The sequence below is a fragment of the Fopius arisanus genome, unplaced genomic scaffold (assembly GCF_000806365.1).
Source record: "Fopius arisanus strain USDA-PBARC FA_bdor unplaced genomic scaffold, ASM80636v1 scaffold00083, whole genome shotgun sequence".
NCBI lineage: Eukaryota > Metazoa > Arthropoda > Insecta > Hymenoptera > Braconidae > Fopius > Fopius arisanus.
In genome coordinates, this window is record NW_011887822.1 from 549,954 (window position 1) to 570,911 (window position 20,958).

General features: G+C 36.5%; 1 protein-coding gene across 1 annotated transcript in view; it reads right to left on the reverse strand.

Moving 5' to 3' along the window:
- The window catches only part of LOC105270304 (hemicentin-2), a gene marked incomplete at its 5' end in the record, with an annotated part of 112,149 nt that extends 91,297 nt beyond the window's left edge, over positions 1-20,852 (reverse strand). The window contains 1 exon segment of the mRNA XM_011311156.1: positions 20,647-20,852. Coding sequence (XP_011309458.1) covers positions 20,647-20,852 — 206 coding nt within the window.
- Between the last annotated feature and the right edge of the window lie 106 nt (positions 20,853-20,958).

The window sequence follows — 20,958 nt, forward strand, 5'->3', positions numbered from 1 at the left end:
TCATCGGCATTTTGGAGCATATTAGCATCGTTATTAACGGATTCTGCATCACTCACTAAATCATGCTGACGCATTAAATATCGATGTTTTTTCACTCGTGGATACGACGAACTTTTACGCGTAGCCATTCTATACTTATGTATTGTAATAGTTGTATACAAAGAACTTGATTTAAGAAATTATAACTTCGGAAGAATTTTCGGCTGCCAACGAACGATTAGGTTATGTCAAACTAATGTATAGTATGTATATAATTATAGTATGTATAGGAAATCGATCTCGAATTAGTCAACAGATGAGCTACAGAATTTATTGAAATGAAAAACCAGGTAAAATAAAAATATACTCCAAGAAATTGCAAATTGAACTCTAATGTTCAAAATGCTTAAAAAAAATAATTGAAGAATTTAGAGATTACCCAGTCTTGAATCAGCCTTAAGAAATCAGCCTGAAAATTGAACGTCTGAGCGAGACTTGAAATGAACCTGAGAGGAGGCCTGCTGACGAATCTTTCATTCAAGGCTGAATGGAACAACGAGTTCAGCCTTCTCTCAGGCCTCCGACGCTCAGCCTTGCCAAGCCAAGCCTTGTGCAGGCTTGACTCCATCGTCAGCCTTTATCGTGTCTACCTGGGAAATACTCCAACTTGAATTTATCAACTTTTTTCAAAGAGTTTAACTCGCCTTCCATTGCTCTACTCCAATTTTATAGTTTTTATTGGATTTTAAGAGTGGCAAGATATGCAGTGCGAAGCAATCATTTCGTTAATTAGAACAATAAAAAACTTAATTGACAGATAATTTGATGTTAATGATTTTGCTTTCGCCAACTAGTAGAGTAATTACGTTATCAATATAAACTGAACCGCAATATTTAGCTAGATCTTTATTGTCTTTTATCGTCAGAATGCTGCGTTTGATTTTGAACTCTGCAGTTTTTACTTTTAGAGATCTGACCCGCACAGAATATTATTTGCGATACTTGTTACACGCCGAGGTATTCTTTGTGTAACTGTTTATTAGGATGAGGAAGGATTCGATGAGAGGAAAAGTTAGAGGTGAGGCGACTTGAGTAGTTGGAAACTTGGAATAATCATCAATAATCGTTCTATTTTTATTTTAACAACTTAATAAAATATACAAGAGTACCATTGAGGTGTTTTCTTTTGCGGGGTAGAGATCGATACTGATTTTAAAAGATTAAAGTCGAAGACAAATTGGAAGTTTGAAGTAGAGGGGATAGAAAAGTTGAGGAGGAAAAAGGTTTGTTGAAATTTTCAAATGATTGGTTACAAGGACCTGTGAAGGGGGGGACAATAATTATGATTGGAAAGGTGTCCTGGAAAATTCAGAAGTGCAGAGCTTTGGGCCTATTTCTCAGTAAAGGGCAGGGAAAGTATTGGGGACTTTCCATAGTTGAGGGGCCGAATGCAATAACTGGAAATTACTATATAGCTTATATAGTAATTAAAAAATACAAATTTGAGAATATGAGGATTATTTCAACGAAATACTTTAAGAGAGTCTAGAAGACAGGTTTAAGAAATATTTTTGAATGAGTCTACGCATTTACAACTTGCCGAAAGGGCAAAATTGAATTTAATTAAAATTCTACAAAATACCCTTGGGAAAATTGTTTCAATAGAGACGGGAAAAATCTAAGGAAATGCCTTGAAATAATTCAATATAGGAAAAAAAATGTAATTTCGTGTTTTTGTCACGCAACGAATTTCTGTATAAATGACTGTAGGTTAGTACTCAAATGACGAATGAGTCAATAATGATTTTGTGTCTGCCATTGTGGTCGTTCGTCAGTTTTTACGATATTGCCGATATTTTGCATAAATTCCGAATTATTCTCTCAAGAAAGGGGCAAGACCCAATGAGAATTCATCTCACAAGTTCTCGTGGCAGTTAAATTAACGATCTTCGTAGAGTATGTACCAATGTACGTCACCGAATGTGGAGTTGAGAGGGAATTGGAAGGCGGCTGACTCCTCAATTCAATTCAAGTCACGTGTGCAAAGACTTCCGGCACCTAGGATGCCACGTCATTCTTACACCAAAAACGTTCCGGTCTAGCCAGTGATCTGTACTTACTTCTCCTACCTCAATTGTCGGTATTATGACATGGTTTCAATACCGTAGAATGACAACGTCAAACAAAATTTCATGAATAGCATTAACCCGTTCTCAGATGAAAAAAAGTAAAATGCTTCGACGCTGTTTCATGGATCGATTGCATTTCAAGCCGAGGGTGGACGCAAAATCCATGAGAGAATACTGCTGTTGCGAAAGCCGTGGATAGATCAAAGTTGATTCATTCTCGTTGTAAAGAATTTCATCGTGTGACGAAACAAGTACTCATGTCAAACTGAAAATTCACAATTTCTCGTTGGATGTCATGCAACGACGCAGACATTTATGGAGCGGAAAAATGGGCTTACGAAAGGATGAGGAAAATATTTGTCATCGAAGGTATCTTGTTTTTTAGAACTCGAGACGTGTTTCGAATATTTGAAATCATATATTACAGCGGGTTTTATCATTTCAGCTCCCGAATTTCCATGAAAGCATTTTTAAATCAAGTAGATGCAAATTTGTTGGCGAACGTTGCGATTAAACGCATTTGGGATTATTTATAGAGCAATGGAATTCGTTAGTGCAGGTAATTACGGAAATAGTCCAGAAATTGGTGGAAATGGCAGAGAATGTCAAAAGCCATTTTTTTAGAGTTGATAAGAGTAGTAAAACAATTAAAAATTTAGAGTATTTAAAGTTTCGCAAGTAGTTTTTTGCGAGGTTATCATTAAGAAATGATTCAATAGCCCACCATTTTTTCTCTGACAATTTGATGTGTTTTTCGAACTTTTTCCCGGAAGTGTTACCAACATCAAAGCGCCCAGATATAATCATACATGATAAATTACTGATAATACCTCATTCTCTCCGATCTTCAAAATTCATTGGTTATTTTCCTCAAGTTTTCCTGCATCAGCGATAAGTTTTGCGATAGAATCTCTCCTGCCACGTGCCTGGCATTTTAACGTCTACACGACATTCTACTCGTTACCATAGAATAAAACTACTGACAATTCCTAATTGATACATTCCTTCCATTTTGTGATTGGAATAAAACACTGTAATGTAATTTTATCCGAATGGAGTGTCAGTTATTCCAAATTTAACTCGAAAGATCAAATATGTATAGATGGGACAATTTTTTTTTTAGATTTTTCAATAGCTGGTCAATTGAAATCTGTTTGTAATACGAAATATATTCATGAAACATGATGAACGATTCCCTGTTGAATCGAATTTTTTAACAGGCACCGATCAGCGGGAGGTTGCTAATAGAGAAACTGTCTGTACCGACATGGTTTTTTCTGTGGTTTCCCGTGTTACTCCTCTGTTCTATAGGAGAGTGAATACGGTACAGTGCAGGATCCATAGCCGCATGCATAGAGTGAGATAGGGCCAATTAGCCAGAACAGGGTAAAAAAACCGGAATATGAAAAAGAAACATGATGAACTCATTCAGCAACGATCTGTAAAATTTCAGAGAGCCTAGGAGCAGGGGAATAATATTGAAAAATCCTAAACTTACTACTAATGCAGTTATACAACAGTTGTTGATCTTCTATTTACCCCGACAGATGAGGAGCAACAGTGAAATTTCGTTCTGCTGTTACCGTGCTGTCAGGATATGCCAATTTTTTTGCATCATTGTTGACTGAACTCATAAATGCATGAAAAAATTTTCATAACATTGGCTGCATTTAAAAAAATGTCCTCTACCTTGCCGGATTATTCTTAATTGGAGTGTGCGTCGCGAAAATAAATGAACATAAAATGGAGACTTCCATCAACATAGCTGTATCAGGATAGAATGCGTGATGGATTCCACAATCCGGTACACACACACACTTGATAATATGGGATGACACCGAACGTGAATAGACAAACTGGTGGATGGTATGAGACACCAGGAGGTACATTATATAAAGTCTCGCCTCGGAATTGCCTTCTCTTTGGTGCGAAGAGATAGCGTGGACCTCGGCGAACCATTTGTCATCCGATCTTCCAGCAGGATGATCTTCTACGAACGGCTGGGGCCATCGACTGGAAACGATCGGCTGCAGAAAAGCTCTCGGTACTCTGCGTTAGCCAACTGGAGAGTTGGTCTCTTGCACTTGGTGAGAGGCTATGTAGAGGATTCTCTCTTCGTTTCGTTGAATTGTGAAAGGATCCTGGGGTGGGGTGTAGTTGCTGCGAGGTATTGGTCTGGCTGAGTTGGGACAGGATATCGTGAATGAAGAGTGAATAATACCAAACGATCTCAATGCATCGGTGTGTGGGCTACAAATCTCTGTATGTCTGCTCTTTTTATGAATTATTAGTTTAGCTTTGAATTAATATCATTCTAATTGTTGAATTATCCCGATTATCTGTCCTTGTATATTCTAAGCACCTTCTAGAGCTCTTGAAGGAGAAGCTGAAGTCTTCTCATTATGAATATCTGACAAAGCTTTTAATCCACAAGTTTGTAATCATCCAGGCAGTCGTTCCATTGAGATTTTCCTAATTATTGGACAACTTGATGAAAATTTCGAAAGATTGAGTTAAATATAATCTGCAGTCTTAGAATAATTAAAAATGGATGATGAAGCAAAACGGACCGGTCAGGTTTTTCCTTAATATAATTGTTAAAAAAAGATTGTTTATGATCTAGTCAACTCAGTGATGGGAATACCATTAATTTTCGTTTGATAATTATTTATTGGATTGTTTATCCAGTTGCCAGATGGAGAGACCACGGAATGTCAAAGATTATCTTTCTTAGATTCTTTCAAAAGTCTCAACATCAGATCTTAAAAATGTAATTAACTCCTTAATACATACAGTACAAAATACTTTTCTTTCTACGGTGCTGGTACGCATCTCTTCTACTTTTGATTACTCATTTCGGGGAAATTTTTCATTGAATCTGATCTTTTGTTCCCATAATTCCCCGAGAAAGGCTTTCGTACTCCCGTCATCAATACGATAAAGTTTCCTCATTTCACGGGGAATTCTTCACCTCCCGGAGTATAGTACAGTTTCAGTGGGAAAATAAATGGGGAATTTCATTTGATACCTTCTAAAAATGATTTTGTAAAATATTCTTGGCTGCGAATACTTGGGAATTCAGAAACCTAAAGGTATAGTTTCATAGGAAAGACAGGATTATGGTGAGCTGTTTTAAAAGGGTCGAGGAAATGGGAGAGGCATTTTGAGTCCTCTTTGATCCTGTATCCGTGGTATAAAACAGAAACGTTTTATGGACATAGCGCTATGGGAATATTGGGAACTTTCATGAATGGTCGATAAGTGAGTACGTGACCCTTTTTCGGTGTTTCCACAGCAGTATCTAATATGATACTGGACTCTATTTGTCTCACGTATTCGAATTGATCTATAGAGCTGTGAATTATTTGTTGGAATCGATCGTTGTCTTCTCGCGAAAATAAAATGAAGGAAATTTCACCGTTTTAAAGATTCAGTAGCGCATAAATTTTATGACAGTTTTATTACAGGTCGACCAATTATTATTTCCCTTTCGCTGCTGTCTGCTTAAGATTAATGATTCAGATGAATTTATATGATTCAGTCGATAAATTTACAATTCTTTGGACTCCAGAAACTCGAGCAATTCAGCGAATCAGCGAATTTTAGGATATTGTTGGAAATTTTTAGAAATTTAAACAATTAATGCGTTTGGATTTTGGTAAATCTTTCAATAATAGTAGGTATTCTAATAGTTTTCCATCTTCTAATCATGAATGAATAAATAAATCATAATAAATAACTGCAGACTCTCTCTTTCATTATATAAGCGAAATTATTTTTGCTAATAAAGTAACCAAAAGTAGCTGTCGAATTATTATCTGAAAAATGATTAATCTTCATCTTAATTCACTAATCTTAGGTTTGTATCGATATAACTTATTATTAAAAATGATTAAAATGATTATTTTTTAATTAAAAATTCTAGCCTCGCTTCGTTCCGTAGAATCGCGGATTACGGGCTCAATTACATAGAATAGTGTAGGCAACACGTGCGTTATGAATTTTTTGACTCCTGGGATTGTAAAACTCGTCTTCCGCTCGTATTACGGTTGTAACCTTCCCACGAGCAAAAAAATCTATGTCGCACTTGTTGCGTAATATACCGTCGTAACATGTTTTGTTCAGTTACCATGGAAACACTGATTTTTTCAATAAACACAAAAATAAAAATAAAAGAATAAATAAATTAAATTAATTGATATCGATTACTTCAGCAATACTTGCATATGAACGAAATAAATGATTTAATTTCTCGAATACATTCGCACCTATAAATCAGAGATGAAGTTTGAAAAATTTGTATACACACACACACACGCACATTTAATTTTTAAACTTCTGGGATTTAATCGGGTTGATGTAGCATAAAAAATGAATAATTTAAATTTGATGAATTATAATGATTGCATTCGAAATAAAAAATTCTTCGAAACCCATCCATGAGATTTTTATAGGTTTCCAAAAACACAAGTCTTTGTATCATTTCCGTATTTTTATCACCTGATGTATTATTTTGATTATTTATTACTAACCCCATAGTTTAATAACTATCGGTATGTGTTTATTCGATTATCAAAAACTAAAAACTAAATTCTATTTGAGAAAACAAAAATGAACTTTTGCATTATAACGATTAAAATCTAATTTGTATACAAGCCGTGGATTCAATATAGCATATAATTTCCTGAAATGGAATATTAAAATGAGATTATATATCATTCGATTTGAATATTGAAATAATTTGAATACTCCGTATAATAACCGCGAAAGAAAGACAGATGTTTTCCACATGAGAGTTGCGTGGCGAGTGCTCGCATTTCGATTTTATGAAAAGAAAAACTCTTCACAGCATTCATGAGCATAAAACACCTTGGATGATCCGATCTTATCCCTTGACCCTTACCGACCTCATGAATTCATGAAATATACGGTAGGAGAAGAGCAAAAAATGTGATTTCCTGGAGATGAAATTTCTCGGGTAACCTCATCCCTCCGCCCACTACATTTACTCTCCAGTTATTGTTCAATCACAAATTGATCCACCCTTGAGCAATCGCTCTCTATCAGTAATACCCCCCGGGAAAAGTGGTATATCTAGTTTTTATTTAAGGTGTACATTTGTTGGGGATTTTTTCAGGCAAATCCCTCAGCGAATAAGCTGCCCATTCGGCTGATGCCACCCTTCCTCTTCCCTGATGTAGGAAAGCCTTTCCTGAATGTCTCTACAAGCCGCAGAAGCTTAAGGACCTCTGGTGGTAAAGAGGCAGAGAGGTGGTAAAGAGGAGGGATGATGCTTCTTAAAGTAGAAGAAAAGGCAAATAGAAAGAGAGTGTGAGTACAGGTAAAAAATACCAATGCAACTGAATTTTGCTCTTCTCCACTGATAGTATCTTTCAAAGCTCGACGATTCCTCCTGGCAATAGAGGGCTCTCAGGATTTTTACGGAGTTTTCGTAAAATTCTCAACGTGTTTCGTTTCGCGACGAAAACTCAACGAATTGAGTTTTCACTCGACACATATACGCGATAGTGGAAAGAAAGGAGGAAGGTTACTTTACCTCCCACCGTCAAATGCAGCACAACTTTCACACATCCCTCTGTACTTTTCTCTCTTCTATGTGTTGAAACGTGCTTTTTCGTCTGCACATATACCCAGGGTGTCATGAAATCTCAGAGTGCACTCCTCGAATCTGACGTTAGCCAATGGGTTTCAGACCATTTATATATTGCAAAAGTTCCAATTTTGTTGGAGCAGTTTTTTTTTCCGGAATTTTTGAATTTCGCTTCCGTTCGCTAAAAAAAATGGGGCGGTTAGCTGGGCTCGGGATATAAAAGCGCGGAAATAGATCAATCTCACTCATTGTTTGGATTTCATTGAAGTGTTTGTGGAACTGTCCAAATATTCTCAACTGTAATTCTACGGAATTAGTTCCACAATTGTTGGATATTTTCCAACAGTTTTGTTCCATAGCAACCGATTATTGATACTTTAACATTTGATATTTGATTATTGATTATTGAAAAAGTTGAGGGAATTATGTGATGAATTTTGAGGGCCGAGGAGCATTCGAAGAATGATTTCTATTCTGATTTCGACTTAATTGACTGCGACGTTCGCCATTACGTGATGCATTCCATGAAAATATAGAAAATATTTGTTAGATTCGTTGGAAAAAAATCATGGGCTGTAGGAAAATTTTCTGTTTATTAATTAATTTCTATCGACATCGAGTGTTATATTTTAGTTTATTTTATTAAAAAAAATTTTTCTGATCTGGAGATTACCCCGAGACCGTCAAGCTCTCTAAGAATTTTTTACGATATTGCTTTGATGCTGTTAGTCCGGTTCAACTCGAAAGACTCCGCGAATTCTTTACCTTGAAAATTGTTTGAATTTCCAGAAAAACTATGTAAAATTTATGGAAAATTATTTGTTGTTTGTTGTACAAAAGGTAGGGTTGTACAAAATGGCCACTCAATGGGCCGAGATCGACACCAAATCCGCCGATTATCGGTGCCGATGACCGGCCAATCATCTGCCGATCATTGGAGCATTACCTCAAGCCGCTCAACAGCACCGATGATTACCTATTATCAAAGTTAATAAATTAAGTCAATAAATATTTATTAAAACATCATCTCATAGTTTTATCACCATTTCCATCAATTCTAGTGCAGCAAAAAAAGAAAAGATGAAAGTAGTCGATAACTGAAGTCGCGCGCGCAACCGGACAATCCGGAAATTCTTATAAATGAAGATTTTTTCCGATATAAATATTACTTGGTGCGACAATTATATGGCTAGAATTATTTGATTTACTATTTTCGAATGATTCAAGTCATTCATTTTTTTATTTCGGATGTTAATTGTTATGTTGCATATGGTAGGAGAGAGATCTCTCCACTCGTTTTTCTAAATCTGGAAAACCTAGCCTATAAGGATTAAGATTTAATATTTCTAGGTTAGGTTGGGTATTGTTTGGGCCTGATCCATTGAAGATTGCGATCATCGGATCACCAGAGAACGATATTTCATTGGGGTCCCGATGATCGGTGAGGACATCATCCACTAGATCTCCAGAAGGAACAATCTTGAGCCAAAACCTCCTGCTTAGATTGATTAACAGGCCTATATCAATAAACTACTAGTATACTGGAATTAGGGAAACGTGAATCGTTTAGGGCCTGATTAAGAACTGATTGAGAACGTTTGACGGAATCAGAAAACGATTGAGTGAGGAATTTTCAAGAAGTTGAATCACCGAATGCTTTCAGGTTATGAATTTAATGCATCTAAAGACAGAAATGAATTGGAACAGGAGAAAATCCCTCCAGTGCCAGAACATCAGTCATCCTGTTTACTTTTTGAAAACTACTTTTGGTTTCCAGCGAGGAAAAACTTCAAGTTAAATTCGTATTGTTTTGCTCCATGTTTAGTCATTCCTTATGAAGGAATGAAGAGAGACATTTTTTATTCCCCTGAAATCCTCGAATTAAGCAATTTCACTCAGATACTGAGGAATTCTTTTTCCTGGTGATACGTCAAGGGAAATATACGCGTTGGCATGGAAAAATAATAGAAAGGAGCTATGGAACGAAGAAGAAAATGGCAGCGGCATGGGAAGAAGGAAGAGAATGCTGGCAAGGAATCTTTACAGCCGGCACTAAAAAATTTTCCATATTCCTTCACCACCCCACAAAAGACGCTCTTCTCCTTTGGTAAATATTAGCAATTGTTCTTAACATGAGAGTAAAAGAACTCGCCTATGGGGATCCCTGAGAATGAATTCTTGATAAATTCCATTTGTACTTTTCCATTTCCTTGTACTTGCGGCGAATAAATTGATAAATGCGCCTTTAAGGAATGAAATATTGGGATTGAATAAAATTTCGATTACAGTCAACTCCGTTCGAGTCTTGGGGCTTGTAAAATACTCTCAACGGGAATATCCGGAAGAGAGTGGGAATATCACACGCTACGTAACTCGCTACTAGTTTCGCCATTATTTCACAGGCTCTTTACGAAGCCATAACTTACGACCTGTTTACGGAATCCGGAAATCGACTATTTGGAAATTTCACTCGCTCGTACGATTTATAACGGCTGGAAGTGTAATGGGGGGAACAAAGTACAAAGGAAGTGTCGATATTTTTAAAGAATGCCATTCGTCATAGACGAGTGGCGATACGAGAAAAGAGAATTATGCTGCTGTTGTAGCTGGCACTCTGCGAAATCCCTTTCAATGTATGATACAACGAATGTCTATTAAGGCCGACCATCAAGATCATTGATATTTGTCATTGATATTTAATTTATCTGATTCTGTTGAATAATAGTCAATATACTTTTCATTGAATGACTGTAGGAGACATCATGTTTGATTCATTCGTCTTTGACAAATAAATAAATTAATTCATTAAGAATTTCAAGAGAAAAAAATTCCGATAGTCGGTGAGGGGTGAGGATTCGTGGTGTAATATCAATGACTAAGGAATCTGTTTAAGATCATGTAAAAATTAATTCATCTTTTTGTGTGTTCATTGTCTTCAAGTGTATCAACCTGTATTGTCACGTCCTCCTCATGGTCCTGAATAGCACAAAAATTGGTGTATAAAAAATCATATTTCGGTGTCCATTTGTTTCCCCGAAAAAAGGTTTTCTGATCTTTATTGAAGGGAGGAACCCACACCCTACATTATAGGACATCGAGATTGATTTGACGGAGTTTAACTAGAGAATTACGAGAATTCCTTCTGATTCCTTGAGGAAAACTCCAATAGAGGGAAATAAAAATGTTCCATCCATTCTGAGCTCATTCGAATCATCTTTAATGTTCCATTTCAACAAATCGTCCACAAGTCGAATGAAAGAAAAATACTAGACTGCTTTGATTTGGTTTTTCAGAAATATGGGCTCACTGATACGTTCGACAGCACTCAAGCTGCGCTGGTTCAAGTATTGTAATAAAACTCCTCTCCACCCCCTGTCGCCGTCATTGTTTCTTCAATATCTTTCTTTTTCCTTCTTTTGCCGTAATTTTCCGATGCAGCCAGTTAGTCACCGTACCCGCACGATAATCAGACGCCAAAGAGAAGCAATCGTAATGCCTGAATTCGCGTGGAAAGATGAAGAGGCTGTAGAGGTGCGAAGGGGATGAGGGGAATAGATGCTGACAAATGGAAATGGGAAACGGAAACGGAAGATGCCGCCCCATTTCTTCTGGTGGAGAGAACAGAATGGGACGATTTTCTTTCACTCCTTTCTCTCCTTTTTCCACGTACTTCCTCCTCTTTTCTTCCCACTCCTCGACGATGTCACAGCAATTGTCACGGAGACATCATTATCGTCAGGAATCAAATTGTAACGATAACTGACGGTACGCTGCTATTTTAATTGGACGCTCTAACCGAAAAACTCATCGCAATGGAAACGCTGAAAAATAAAAATTAATTGTCTCGAGGTATCGAGTATACTTCAGTTAACCTGAAAATAGGAAATTGCCACTCTCTTGGATCATGGAGAATTTCCTCACACCAGTTTTCATTCCATCTAACGTTCCTCTGTATTCTCCGAGTTTCCAGACCACTGCCTAGAGGGCAATAATAGATTGCTGGGGAAAGTGGAAGGAGGGCCTGAGAATCTTACCTGATTACGTTCGATATTCTCGCTGTGTCTTGATGCACAGATGCGTCGACGCAGCGGTTAAGAGTTAATTTCATGCCCCACCTTCTGCCATTGTCCAATTCCTAGTTCCTTCATTGGAGAATTAAGTTCCAGTGTTACTCAAGATTGACGTGGTCGCGTTATCCAAGGAATCAACAAATTGCAACACAGGGCAGTACAGGAATACCTTAATGGAAACTTTCATGGACTGCTATTCGACTTTGATCTTGCATCTGACTCCTTATTCTATAGGAAATATATGTGAAATGATCTACGCAAAGAGTGATTTTTTTAGAAATAATATATTAGATTTTTAAAGAAATAATTATTTGAAAAAATGATAGTAGCTATTTTTCAACAGGCACCGGTGAGCGGGAGGTTGCTAATATAGCAACCGCCTGTACCGACATGGTTTTTTCTATGGTTTCCCATGTCATTCCTATTTTCTATAGGAGAGTGAATACGGTACAGTGTAGTATCCACAGCCGCATGCATAGGGTGAGATAGGGCCAATTAGCCAGAACAGGGCAGAAAGGGCGGGAATATAAATAAATTAATTTAAAAAAAAATTGCCTTGGCGGAAATGTATTTTCTTCTCCACTGTTATCAACAAGTTTTTCTCCTGAATGTGAAAGCATCCTACGAGAATCATTCGCGATGACAGAAAATTTTCTGAAAGGGTATAATTATGTTCAAATTCCATGGATCGATTGTGTGAAGATATCACCCGTGACCTGGAAATTCGCAATCGCCATGGGCATGTATCGAGAGGAAATCTGATAAATGATTCATGGGTATTGCTGAAAACGATTGGTTCTCTCCTTTAAAAGAAAGAAAAAAATGCTTCCTAGCCGTGTAACCGAGAGGATCGCATGGTTAGATATTCCTGCCGAGATCGTTTACCATAACTTCGATCCCCAGACCCCTCTCAAACGTAACATTACGGCGAATACATGTATACAGAGACTCATGCAAATATATGTCCTTTTTTTCGTACCCCTTCTCCGACATCACATCCCTCCAGCTATTGCCATACGTTTTCACATCGAGAAATCGTTTTAGAAATATTTTTCGCCCACTCTTACTTTGTACAGGAGAAAAATCTCCTCGGGAATATTCTGAACATTGGAGGGAAGCCATTATAAGTGTCATTTTAATATCAGAGGCTGGAAGAAGCAATGCCAGAAAATAAACTATTGCACGTTCAAATTGAAATGTCGTTACTGAAGGTTCTAGACTTAAAAAATATTCGATTGAAGATTATAAAGTGATTTATTCATACTGCCGCTCGCACAGTATTGCACATAAAAAATGTAAAAGTAAATAAAGAAATCGTAATTTACGACTGAAGTTGAAGTTTTCATTTATGAAGTCTAGACTTGTATGAGAACATTCTTAGAATTTTCAAAAAAATTCGCAATTGTTAGTTGTTTTACTGCGTAGTACATTCTGTAAAATTTTCATTCCTTAGTATTTCATTTTCTTGGTCTGTTTATACGTACAGTTGGAGCTTGAGTTTTACACGTGCCCGAATATTAGGAACAGCGGACCTTTGTCCTGCACATGGTAGCAGATGAAAACCATTGAAACCAGAAAGCAAAGGAGCGCTGCAATTTCTCTCTAAAGAGAGAAGAGACATTAAGTCTGAAAGGAACCTGACAGTTTTCCTTAATTTCAGATGTCTCATTGAATTTATCCCGACCCCTAGAAATATGTAATACATACGGAGAGAGAAATTCAATAAAAATTACCTGCTTGTTCCGTAAACTCCCGATTAAAATCGTATTAAGTAAAAAACACGAGTCACGCACTTTTTCACTGAAGTGTCAGCAAAAAATACGGAAAGGTCAGGGAAGAAGTGTGAAAATGTTCCGTCATTTTTACGGTATTTATCAGTGGAAAGCCGGGAAACAGGGGCTCAATAATTACTAACGAGCTTATCAGAGTAATTGGTCGTAAGTCCAGGGGTTGTTTTCGGATTTTGGATTCATTATTGTCACCAGCAACCTCTGGCATAAGTTAAAGTGACTGGGAGGCTACCAGATTTTCACTTTGAAACCTGCTCTAAGTCAGTATTTGAGGTGGAAGTTTGGAGGTTCACTTCGGTATAGCTTCACAAAGAGCCCCCCTCTCATAATTTTTCAGGGAATCAAATTGAGATTAAACTTCGATATGCTCTAGGTGGAGCTTAACTAGTGATTGATTACGTAAGAGGCTCACTTCTGAGGGCTCACCCCCAAGTCGATTGCGATATCATCCCATGGGAGATGCCGTGATCGCTTTTGAGGTGCAAACCACGAAACCATGTCGATATATTGGTTTCATAGTAGCAGTCCCGCTGCCACAGTGACAGGTTCAAAGAGGATGTTTCGTTTTGCTTGTATTCAATATTCTTTTACATTTTTCTCAGCTGTTGTTACTTCGTAATTGTAAATTATAAATCTGAATTAACTGGCGACGCGCACCACTACTCCATTACGCGAGTAAACTAAAATTTCTTTTTAGTTAAAAACTACTTAATAAACAAAATTGTGTTTGGGGGGCAGTCAGTGGAAAAGATTCATGATAGGCACTGACTCCTCTCGGCTTAAATCAAAATTAGAAACTCACAAACTCAAAATGGCTGGCAGCTCACTCATAAGGGGGACCCTAGATACTATGGGATTCTCCTCTATCTGAACAATGAAGGCACATGTTTTCAATTCAAAACGAAAAATATGATAATTCACACAAAATAGGAAATTGAACATAAATAAACATAAAATATTAACTTCGGGTTTTGCATTCCCGTCACGACAAAAAGACATTAAACTAGCATCAGCTTTTACTAAATTTTTCAATAATTAAAACTCATTGGGCAGTTCCTACACTTATATACATATATAAGATATGATTCTGCATGCCAACAACAACTTTCCGCACGGGTTGCGAATAATATTTTTTTTTCGCAATGTGCGAAAAAGTCACAAAGTCGTGGGATTGTAAAACAATCAACTTCAGTACAACCCTCCCACTAGCCAAGAAATCCATTACGCACTTGTTTCGTAATATACTATTTCCGCTCATAAAAGGGTTTCAACAATAATGATGACGATAATAATGATAATAACAATAACGATTTTGCTAATAAAATTTCACAAGCGAAATTGGATAATTTTCATTTTATAATATCCAATTAGTATCCTGAATTAAGGTTATGACATTGACTTCCTCATTCGTGCTGAATAATTGAATGAAGGATATTACTTTCACGTATTCATTGAAATTCGGCATTCTGTAGGCTATTGTTTATGGAGATAATTCAAAAAATTCATTCTAGAGTATAAAATTTGGTGAGGGAGAACAAACAGAATTGAAATATCAAATTTGCTGGCTTGATGATCATGGTTTAAAACATTACCATAATGTTTTTATTTTATTTTTTCAACAATCCTGAGAGACAATATTTTTGTTTATCTCTGGTTGTGAATGCCAATGCTTCACAAACTCGGAAATCATAAAGTTAAGGCATTAGCATGAGTGCATATACGAATATTCATATTTATGTACAAAGTTTCACTGATAGACCTCATGAATGTGAATAATAAATCATCCACGTGTTGTGAATACATTCAGAATGAAAATGAGGCGGATCTCAAAATATATTTTCCTCGGGAGATCTATAAAAACAAGAAAAGATTCGACTAGTATTTTATGATTATTATCTCACAAATTTCAATGAACCTAAACTTTGAATGCGCACATGAAAAATTCTATGACTTCAGATTAAAATTACGTGACAGTTCCATAAAATTTCATGTATCCATATTTCCCTCTGGAATTACGGAAGACACGAAATTTTTATTGAATATTTCTTTCCGTGTATTCGCAAAAAAAACCTGTCTGTATTGACTCAATTCATTTCCATTTTCTTTAAAGTCAATCCCCTATTTGATTTTCATTGCAAAAGTTGAGGTTTTCGAGAGGAACATTTACCTCAACTTTGAGATTGAACCAATTTGACGTAATTTCCCTGAAATACAAATGAATATGATTGAAACTTCACTTTTACCCACGATTTTTTAGATGAAGTACTTGATTATACTCTTATCAATGGACCTAATAATAATTACTCCCCTCATTCATTCTTTTTGTAAATAAATTTCCTAGGAAAATCAAAATGCAAAGAAATGGTTAAGAAGTTTTTATCAAATATATTCGTACCCAATGTCGACAGCGAAATTTTTATAATCACCTTGCGTGCGGGAATTTTCGAAAGTTTGAAAAAAGGGTGTTATTAAAATTGTCTGGACTTCTGAGATTACAAGATACTCTTCAAAAACTATATAATACGCAAAAAAATAATGTGAATGTCCAGATTAAAAACATAACCTTGTCGCAAAAGTAAACATTGAATAAAAAACTGAATCTCAAGATGATAATTGACATTACCGTTGAACTAGCCAATCGCGATTTTAAACTGGTAAATTATAAGTTCCAAACTTTAGAATTAGCAGCACGACAAACGTAAACCAGAATTGTAGATTCATAAATTACTCATGCACATAGTCACCATGGATACACGGATACACGGCGAGTAAAATGCAATCGAAATTACGAGAATAAAAACGTAAAAATACATTTCAAAATGGAATCCGACAGCGAATTCACGTTCCTATTCTAAAAGGGACACGCTTGACACAATCGATTATCTCGAAAATCTCGAAATCATGAAGCCATGATTCCTTATTGGTCCGCCTAAAGTGGCGCGAGACTACAAAGTTGTAATTCTCTTATAGAAATCGTTTCATACCCGCGCGCAGGCGCGCGGTACACTCTCTCATGAACATAAAGTGAAACAGAAGCACTACGAATCGCCCCGTTAATTATGGAACGAACTTTGGTGTTAACATGGCGATGAGTGGGGAGGCGGGTAATTTTTACGGAATAGATCGTAGAATTAATGTGGCGATTCGTAGTGCTTTTGTTCTGATTCACTTTTTGTTCACGAGAGAGTGTACCGCGCGCCTGCGCACAGGTATGGAACGATTTCTATATAAGAGAATGACGAGTTTGTAATCTCGCGCCACTTTAGGTGGACCAATAAGGAATCATGGCTTCATGATTTCGAGATTTTCGAGATAATCGATTGTGTCAAGCGTGTCCCTTTTAGAATAGGATGATTTCGAGATTTTCGAGATAATCGATTGTTTCAAGCGTGTCCCTTTTAGAATAGGATGATTTCGAGATTTTTGAGATAATCGATTGTTTTAAGCGTGTCCCTTTTAGAATAGCACGAGATCTATTGCGCACTCCGTGCGCCGAATTTGAATTTTGACTTCGGATTCGAGTTGACCAATAGGGAATCAGTCTTACGAGTTTCGACTCAGACGAACTTCATTTATCTATCTTTGCTTTCATGATAAGGATATTAACACCAAAGCTCGTTCCATAATTTTTTCCCAACCAGTGAGAAATTTTACGGAATAGATTCCATTCCATTCTCTACTCAATAGAACATAGAAAGAACACGCAAATCGGTAAAAATTGTGTGGACGTTGATTATTTTTTTATTTTCCGGCGTACTAGATGAATTATCTTCTGAGATTTTACATTTTCGGGTGAAATTACAGGACATGAGTTTCATACCTTTTTCATTGATTGACATAAATTCCTTTAGGTTTCAGATTTTCTTTTTCGTTCCTATAAATCAGAAAACTATTACCGGAAAATTATTGCCTCTTTCTGATCACGCGAATTATATTGTTCCGTAATAATTACAGAATATATCAAGACACCCGCTGTCTCCATACCACAATCACGCAGTGAAGCAATTCCATTGAGTTCCCAGTTCCATTGTATGTGGACTGATTAAAGTCAACCCGCGACCCAGAAGCCACATCAAAAACCTTTTTCCCAGTAAAAGGATAATAGAATAAATGTGCCCTTGAGATGCCTACCTGCTCTAAAGCCTTTTTTTTCGCGAATAAATATAGACTCCCGCTGAAAACTTTTCCCACCGAACTAATATAATAATATATAGACGTTACACAATTAAACGGGAGTAGAACTTAACGAGTTGGCCAAACTCCGTACTAAAGTTGTAATAATCAGTTTGCACGTATTTCACTATTTATTAGTCGTGAAATTGAGTCTATTCCTTGCTGGTTAGAATCAGGGTGATGAGTGGTGAGGGGGAAAGGGGGTGGGGTGGTTAAAAGGATAAAATGAAAAACAAATAATTGAAGGTAATGACTTAGTTCTTGCAACTTAAATCAAAACGTAATGAAAGAAAACTCTCGTGCCGATAGAGTTTTGTAGTAAACGAATTCTCGAATCATCTCGTTACAGTCAATCTAGAAAATCTAGTTAGCGCTACACCGCTTTAGTCCTACAGGTATACAGTTTTTTTTTTAAACATTCCTGTTGTTGCCTCGTCTATCTTCTGGAGAGAACACTCTGCATCCACGTGAAAATGAAACTTATCATTTCATCTGCTCTCTCTTTCTCTCGCACTTGTGAAAAAAAACCCTCGGTTTGCATTTCTCTTTATGGAATTTTACCTCTGGGAGATTCATTATTACCGTTATTTATGATGATTCATAATTTTTTAATGCATTTCAGGAAAACTTTCGTATTGAAAATTTTCGGAAAGGGGAGGCGTATGAATAGCGATGACACTTTTTTGGAATACTCAATGGACCGGAAAATTTTAATGATTATTCATCCTACCGCAATGTCAGCTAATATAAAATTACATCATTCGACGTCACGTGGTACGACCGAGGGGATTTTCGATTAATAATTTTTTGATAATTTTATCTGGTAGTTGTTATTTTAAAAAAAAAACAATATCCACTACAGATACGCTAATCCAAGAGGAATTACTGCGCCGAGCACTAGAATCGTGATGCAAAATGCTAGGATACGAGAATTTCTCTGGTTCACAAATAAAAATTGCTATTAATATCGTAAATTTTCTAGTACACTCCATAATAAATCGTGTGTACCTCCATAAAATTTACGAAACATCACTATAAAATTTGAAGATCTATGATTTTTAATTCGCGTTTGAAGGAAAAATCGGTAGAAATCGTTCAGAAATGGCTATCCATATCGATATTTTTAACATCGCTCCGTTTTAATTTTTACTGTGTCTCCAGAACAATTTTTCCAAATATTTTGTACCCCAATATAATAGGTTGACGATGATCACCGAAATGTTTCGCATTCTTTACGAAATTGAACTTAAGAATGTACCTGTTGCAACGACTTTGAGTTTTAACTCGACCGATAAAGAAGTTTTCCTAGGCCGATGAAATTTTACTGGACGGTATAATAATTTTTGTTATTGTAATAATTTAAATTGTATAAAAATTCATAGATTTTTTTCTGCTTGCAGGAATCTAGAACCTCTGGGCACATTGACACTTTAAATTTAATTATAGATCTTTCATCTCTTAATTCACGCAGAGATTGTCAATTATTAATAATTATTCGTTCTTCAATATTGTTAAGGCATGATTAGTGCGTTAATTCATGAGATAATGAATGCCTTGTGTTGTTCTTGAAACCTTTAAATTAATTGAAATTCAGATGTGTTGTAGTGAGAAAACGCATACTGCATCGGGCCGGAGAAGTTAATGACTCTTCGTACTAAATTGTCTGGAGTGGATTAGATTCATTACATTTTCGAACAGAAACTGGAGCATAATTAATCACTCCATTCAGATCTTATAATCGTATGGAGCACCTGTTTGTTCAACTTAACACGTGCGCTCGTCTATTCATCAAATTATTCAACGTGTTTTTGCTGGATAAGAATGATGGCTAACTGCAGCGATACCTCAACGTTTTATATTTCATTTCCCCCCCTTGACAAATAACCAGGAAGAGGGTAATGTTTCTTTTGTTTCGAATCACTTTTTGGTACAACGCCAAGGGAAGCGCCTTCCCGTCTTTTCTTCGAGGGGAATAACTTCATGCACTCGGTTGAAAATATAAATCCAGTGTCTATGTGAGAATTTACTGGATTTTCTCATCTTTTTTTCAGCCGAAAAAAAATGGAGAAAATTCTTTTGAAATTGGGTGCAATGTCAATGACATATTTGCTAGTAGAATTTTTTGTTCACTTTATAGTTTCCTATTCATTTTGAATTTTCATTGACAAAATTTGAGACAATTTTTCCTATTTCTGAAAATATAATTTCAACTGTTCTCTCTTTTTTACTTAAGCCTTTGATGTAAAGTTTTTGGTAAATAAAATGAGAGGTGCACGTAAGCACAAGTTCATATAAAATTAGTCCGAGAGGAATCAAGTTCTATGCAAATAGCAGATGTGAAATTAATAGAAAATATTCATGATTAATTTGAGTCTTTCCTGCATTTCCGTAAAGATGAAAAAAATGAGAAGTTTGTCGGAGAATTGCGTGACTTATAAGAGAACTTTTCCCTAATTTTTCTCTCTGTGTATTCCATTCAATGCTATTCACTCTCTGCAACGAGATGTGCGAGGTGCTGAAAGATTAAAAAATTCTCTCTCCATGAATTTTTCTAAAACTCGTCGAGATCTGCGCCTACAAAGCTATGAATATATTATCTTTCAGCATGTCCTTTCCTCTAAATTCGTCCCGAAAATAGTGAAACTATATTAAAAACATATTTGAAAATGCGAAAATTCTCTGACATTTCACTAAAATGCATCATTTCGTTGGCGACACAGCCAAAAAGTGACGGAACAACGAGGAATGCCGGTGAAAACTTTGGCAACGTTGCAACTCTAATATCAAATCACTTGGGTGAACTGACCAACCTCATTAGACAGACATCTGCGACCACTCAAGCCACGGAAAATCATTTGTATTCATGACCTCAAATCACTGTTCCATTTACTCACGTATTATTGTCAGTTTGACCTTGAAGCTGCGGGTCGGTGAGTTTCTGAAGTCGACTCGACACCTGTACACGCCCTCGTCAGCTGGTTTGACATCTTGAATGAAAAGTTTAGCCGGCGGTCCAACCTGGAATGTAGTCCGACTTCCTGAAAATCTCGACTCGCTCCCGAGCCTAGCCTTTGCCGATTGACCATTCCTCGCATCGTAACTGGAAAATAAAATTAAAAACCATTCATCCAGTTTGATAATAATTATAATAACACTTATGAGGAAGTAGAAACAATCGTATAGCACTCTATAGATACCCCCCCCCC